Source organism: Limulus polyphemus, unplaced genomic scaffold, assembly GCF_000517525.1.
Source record: "Limulus polyphemus unplaced genomic scaffold, Limulus_polyphemus-2.1.2 Scaffold5465, whole genome shotgun sequence".
In the NCBI taxonomy this organism is placed as follows: domain Eukaryota; kingdom Metazoa; phylum Arthropoda; class Merostomata; order Xiphosura; family Limulidae; genus Limulus; species Limulus polyphemus.
Genome location: NW_013671075.1, coordinates 1,063 through 7,984, shown reverse-complemented (window position 1 = coordinate 7,984; position 6,922 = coordinate 1,063). Strand labels below are relative to the sequence as shown.

Below are 6,922 nucleotides of genomic sequence, written 5' to 3'. Positions count from 1 at the left end.
TCGGTGTATATAATTACAGGGAACATTGCTTTGCAACTCGATGGTAAGTAATTGTTACATCTTTCTCTCGCGAGTATGATCGAAACAAGAATAGCTCGTACGTCAAATGAGTACTCTACCGGTTAAACTAAAGGGTTAACTCGTCAGCACAGCCCGTACTCGGCCCTTATCTCAGGTCTGGGACAACCACTAGTTTGGCGCCATTTTTGCCGTGGTAATTCAGTTTTAGCGTTTCCCGCAAGCAGGATTAAACTTTAGCAACTGAGATAAATGGTTAACCCAAATGTTACCAACTGAGATAACCCACTAGCACTTACCTTGTAGGTAAGATCTTTTTTTTTTAACAACTCAAACTATCACAGCTCCATCAGTAATTACAAACTACCTAAAATATGTTGAATTAATTTTTTATTTCTATATAGTACCATGAAATGTATTCATGGCTTACAAAACTTATTACAACGTTACGTCATGAAAACACGTTAAAAAAAAGACAAAAGTAACCTAAAGAATTAATAATTCACTAAAAGTGACAGAAAACATTAATTTTTGCAAACATAAAAAAAAGTTTTGCAATACATGTAATATGAAATTAAAACATTCCCTAGAACTCTGCAGGTTGTTTCTTTTCTCAATAAACACCGAAAAAACTTTATCTGACAAATTCAATTGCATCTAAAAATTTGCTACATTTCTATTCAGAGCCTGACTGTGGATTGTACACAGTATTATAAATAAAATTAACTTGTATTAGCTCCATATTACGTAAGTAAGTAGCGTTGATATACACAAGCAAACTTATAATGCAACCAAGAATTACTTTTTAAAAAGAAAACAAACGTGACATTTAGAAAAAATATCAGACAGTAACGGTGGATTTAACTGATTCCTTCGTCATCGTTTTCCTTTAATGTGATAGGTATACCTTTCTGTTTTATCAGCCGACAAGTATTCTCCCATAATTCTTTGGCTACTTGGTCATCCCACTTTGGAACATTGATGTCTTGCACTCGACAGTCACGAAAAAGAGCGCCAGAATTTGGTTCGATTCCTTTTGCTAGAAGACAGTGAAGTATCGTTTGGATCCCTTCCTCAGGAGTACGATAGAGAACTTTAGCACAAATCTGGGTCAGTTGGCCTGAAATGCCTTTCAGTGCCTTGTACAATCCAGAGGATACCAGACCTTATTAAAGAACGAAAATATAATTAATCAAACACATATGGTAAAACTTAAGTTAGATGATATATATAAATACGTTTAAACGTGATTAAAATATAACAATATAAGTGTTTAGTAACTAAACTAAAATTCATCCTAACAAGTAGTAATGCGAATAACTTAATTTGATAACATAACATAATGTTTTGAGACAACATAGGACTTATTGGTCCATCTAGGCTGTTCCACCTTCTAAACTAAACTAAAACTATTAATAAATAAATCATAAATCGAAACAAATATTAAAGCCAGCCCTTATCATTCGTATACTTATCAAGCTTTCTATTAAACTCACTTAAATTTACTATCTCCACAACATCCGAAGGTAACCCATTCCATGTTAGAGAAATATAACTGTCTTAGCTGAAGGTGACTCCTACCCTGACAAAATTTATGTTTGTGTCTTCTAGTCCTACCATTCTCACTGTTAAGTATGAAAAAGATGATGCATCAAAACTATCAATTCCCTTTACAATGTTAAATACCTCAACCAGATCCCCTCTAACTCTTCTTTTTTTAAGGGAAAACAACTTGAGAGATTTCAACACTTCTTCGTATGACAACCCCTCTATCCCAGACAACATTCTAGTAACCCTTCTCTGGACCCTTTCCACACTGAACACAATGCTCCAAATGTGGCCTAACTAGAGACTTATACAATGAAATTATAACCACTTTAGACTTGTATTTAATACTTCTGTAGATACAAACTAAAATCCTATTTGCCCTACCACTAGCAACAGCACACTGCTTGGGTGACTAAAGAGACTGATCAACTATTACACCAAGATCCCTTTCTTTCATGACACTGTTATGGTTATTCCTATCCAAATTATACTTATAATTCAAATTATGATAACCCACATGCCTTATCTTGCATTTATTTGTCCAACTCATTAAATGATCTATTTCCTTTTGTAAATCAGCAGCATCCTCTTCACAGCTAGCACCACCCAAGATCTTAAAATCATGTGCAAATTTAAGTAACATCTTCATCTATATTATTGATATAAATCAAAAATAGTAAACATCCTAGGACTGAGCCCTGAGGTACCCCATTTTTAACAACCCCCTGCATTCTTCCATCTAGGCACTCTTTTATCCAATTTGCTAACTTATCCCCCACACCTACAGAGATAATGTTTACAAGCCTTTTATGTGGCACCTTGTCAAATGCTTTCTGAAAATCCAGATACACCAAATCTACACCCTTACCATCATCTACATAAGCAGTTACATTTTCAAAGAATGTCAAAAGATTTTTTAATGCAAGATTTTCCCTGAAACCATGTTGACTATTCAAAAAAATTCTAAACTTTGTTAAATGGTTTTGCAAAGCATCTTTTAACAGACTTTCCAAAACTTTTCCCACAACTGATGTAAGACTAATGGGCCTGTAATTACTGCGACGATTTTTATCACCAACATTGATAAGAGGAGTTACATTAGCTAACTTCCAATCCTCTGGTACCTGCCCACTATTCAAGGACTTACAATAAATAGTAGCAAGTGGCTCATATATCCAATCTTTAACCTTCTTCAAACCCTTAGGGATATATTATCTGGCCAAGGAGCCTTATCGTTCTTTAAACATCCCAAATTTTTCTCAACAAGTTCAGAATTAATGCAGTCATCTTGTTCGATCTTTTTACCATCTATCTATCATACTGCTTAAATCTTCGTTACTAAAAACTGAAGAAAAAGCAAGATTTAATAACCCAGCCATTTTATAACCATCAGATACGAGCTTTCCTTTATCATCCCACAAGGGTCCACCCTCATCTGAACATTTTGTTTACCCTTAATGTATTTAAAGAAATCCTTAATGGCCAACCTTTTCTCATACATTCTTTTTGATGTCCTAATTTCCTGTTTTACCAACTTTCTTGATATTCTAAATCTCCCGTCATACCAGTCAATTTAAGTTTCTTGCATTTGTGATGCTTTTCTTTAATTTAATCTCTTATACTCTTTGTGATCCAACCTGTTTTTTACTTGCAGCTACCCTTTTCTTTCTATAAGGAATATGTTTACCTTGAATATTTAAAAATTTACCTTTAAAATGTTTCCACATCTGATCAGTGTCTCCAAATAACTCAGCTGTCCAATTCACAACATATAATTCTTGTCGCATCCTTCAAAATTTGCTTTTTTGAAATTTGTAACCAAAATATCATTATTCCTTATCTCCATATGCAGCAAAACGTTGAACCTAATAGAGCAATGACCCAGATGTTCCCCAATTTCCACCCTCTCGATCATTTCTATATTTGAAGTTAACAATAAATCTAAAATTGCATTGTTTTAGTAGGTTCCTTGACTAATTGGTGAAGAAAGATATCTTGAACAGTTTTCAAAAACCTTTCTCCCTCACGGTTTGACTCAAGCATTTTCCAATCTATATGTGTGAAATTAAAATCACCCATAATTATAACTTCATTAATAGCTGAAATCTTACTCTCACTGTAAAGTATCTAACTAATTTCATCAGTATCATCTGGTGTTCTGTAACAACTCCCCACTAAAAGCCTTTTCCCTTTATATCCACTAATAGAAACCCAAATGGATTCAATCTCCTTACTATTATCTTTGATATCCTCTTCCTCTCTGTAACACTCTATTCCTATTTAATAGCCTGTTACCCTGTATATCAAAGAAATTTCTGTCATCAAAATCATCTACGGTTGACCATGTTTCAGTTATGGATTTAGATATAAATATTTAGATATAATTTAGATTAGGCTTAATTGTTACTATTGTAATGCTAGAAGTATAGGAAATAAAATAGATGACTTTAGAGCACTGGTAGGAATGGACCCTTATAACTGCTTTTATGCTCATTTCTTATGCTAAACCTTTCTCTGACTCTTATTCTTTTTCCATTTAGTTTATCCTGACCCTCACCACTGTCTAGTCCTAGTTTAAAACATCCCTTACAGCTGAGTTAATAACCATAACAAACAAGTCAGCCACCTATCTTATTCGAATGCAAACCATCCATTCCAAAAAGCTCCCTACTCTCATTGAACTGATCCTACAAGTCCAACCAGCCAATATGCTTATTCTTACATACTAACCTAAGCCTGAGAAAATTAAGTTATGACCTTTTTCTTTAAATGCCTTTATCAACCCGTTGTACTTATTAGTTAGCTCCTCTGACGTACCTTTCTTTACATCATTAGCCTCTACATGCACCACAAAAGCTGCATCTCTACTAGCCCCTTTATGATATCTCCTGCTCCGTCAGTGATATCCTCCACCTGTGCTCCTGGGTAGAATAATCTAAGTCTTTTTTCCCTATTTATCCCACAGACTATTCTATCCATATGCCTTATCAAGGAATCACCTATAACTATGACCTCCTTAACTTTATCATCCATATCCTTCTCTGTCCCTTTTGTTTTCCTTCCTTCCAATAGTTCCTCGTCTGCAGAAGCCAAGGGCTGAAATCTGTTGCTCAATAGGCTTATTACAATTAAATCCACTACGTTTAGCTCTAATAATATTCTTTCTATCTTCTTAAATGTCGTTGTTAGCTGATTTATTCCTTGGATGTAAAAGTTTAAACTCTTCTTCAAATCCTGCTGCCATTTCCTACAGTCTACACTTCTCTTTATATATCGCCTCTACTTTAATTAGGATAGCCTCCAACTTCTCCAACCTACAAGATCTACATACAAATTGCACATCTTCACAACTAGCTTCCTTAAAAGTACATGTTAGTTCCGAGTTCCCAAACAAAACCCACTTATTGCACTCATTATACCTAACAAACTGAGAACGCTTAATTCCTACACTAGTCTTAATCATTGTGTTTATATTTATAGTCTGGAAATAAATACTCAATACCAAATACCAGTAGCCTATTGTTAACACCGTTACTGTTAAGCCACACGAATTATAGCGTATGTTTAAGGAAAAGTAACTGTGGAAATTAAGTGTATTGCAAAGTTATATTGAGAGGGAATAAACTAGTTTTATTTAAGAAAGTGTCGCTGAAGTTTCATCGGAAATAAATTATAAGGAAAATTAACAAACGAACAGAGACGTAACAATATTTTGTTATGTTTTTGGTCTCTAGAAGCGACATATATTTGTTATGTTTTTGATATGTAGTAGCGACATATATATATTTGTTATGTTTTGATATGTAGTATTTACATATATTTGTTATGTTTTTGAGCTGTAGTAGCTACATATATTTGTTATTTTTTTAGCTGTAGTAGCTGCATATATTTGTTATGTTTGAGCTGCAATAGCTACATATATTTGTTATTTTTTGAGCTGTAGTAGCTACATATATTTGTTATTTTTTTAGCTGTAGTAGCTACATATAGTTGTTATGTTTTGAGCTGTAGTAGCTACATATATTTGTTATGTTTTGAACTGTAGTAGCTACATATATTCGTTATGTTTGACCTGTAATAGTTACATATAGTTGTTATGTTTGACCTGTAGTAGCTACATATATTTGTTATGTTTTTGAGCTGTAGTAGCTACATGTATTTGTTATGTTTTTGGATCTGTAGTAGTTACATATATTTGTTATGTTTTGAGCTGCAGTAGCTACATATATTTGTTATTTTTTGAGCTGTAGTAGCTACATATATTCGTTATGTTTGACCTGTAGTAGCTACATATAGTTGTTATGTTTGACCTGTAGTAGCTACATATATTTGTTATGTTTTTGAGCTACATATATTTATTATTTTTCATTTTTTCTCTACTCAACGTACCTACTCTAAATTTTTACTCACCTGGATTAACTGCAAAAGCTAGTATTCCCACAGAACGGAACCTTCGACTTAGCTCTTTGGTGAAAATATACTGTGCAAGCTTGGAATTATGGTAGTGGTGTCGGAAGGAGTAGTTTCCATCCCTCTGACCTTCCAAGTTCCACAAGTTGGCCAAATTACCTTTTTTACAGCTGCCACATACAATGTTGATCACACGCGCTGGACCATCTGGGCATCTGGACAATTTGTCCAGCAGAAGAACTGTCAGAAGAAAGTGGCCCACATAGTTTACCCCCATCATAGCGTCGAAGCCGTCTGCTGTCCAGTCTCGAGTTCCGCATAGCACCGCTGCGGGACACAAGAGAGGAATTTTTTTAAATATTGTCATGAAAAATGGTATTTAACTATCTAAAATTTGTATATAATTATTGCCACCCACCAGAAAGTAAAAAAAGCAAAAGTATAGCTATTGTCAACAGCGTGTATTACTTTTTTCTTTATTTGTAATTAAACACAATGGGCTATCTGTGCTCTGCCCACCACTGGTATCGAAACCCGGTTTCTAGCGGTATACGTCCGCAGACACACCACTGTGCCACTGGGGGGGGGGGGGGGCACCACGTTTATTACAAAAAATATTTTATAAAAATTTGTGGTAACTCAAAATCGTCGGTTTGTGGTCCAAATAAATACAGTTATAATGTAAATCTCACAAGAATCACATACCACATTTAAATATGACCACATGCTTAGAGAACTGTGATAAAAAAAACACACCATCAATCTGTTTTAAGTACGGTTTCGAAACAAACAGTAATATTCACGAATTCGACTTTCCAACTAAAATGTTTAACAAATATAGTAAGTTTAAAAGGAAAAAAATGGGAAGATAGTAATATTATTTATTACGTATTTTAAGTATCTTAATAAAAGTTTAACTACTAGGAATTAGCTTCGATACCCGTGG

The 6,922-nt window shown here is 34.2% G+C and overlaps 1 protein-coding gene across 1 annotated transcript; it reads right to left on the bottom strand.

Annotated features, from left to right (window-relative positions):
- Positions 1-427: 427 nt before the first annotated feature.
- On the bottom strand, positions 428-6,301 carry LOC106472607 (retinol dehydrogenase 11-like). The gene is made up of 2 exons (XM_013933260.2): positions 5,977-6,301; positions 428-1,183 (listed from the first exon to the last, which is right to left on the bottom strand). The coding sequence occupies exons 1-2, from the start codon at positions 6,254-6,256 to the stop codon at positions 879-881; spliced, it is 585 nt and encodes a 194-aa protein (XP_013788714.2). The 5' UTR covers positions 6,257-6,301; the 3' UTR covers positions 428-878.
- Between the last annotated feature and the right edge of the window lie 621 nt (positions 6,302-6,922).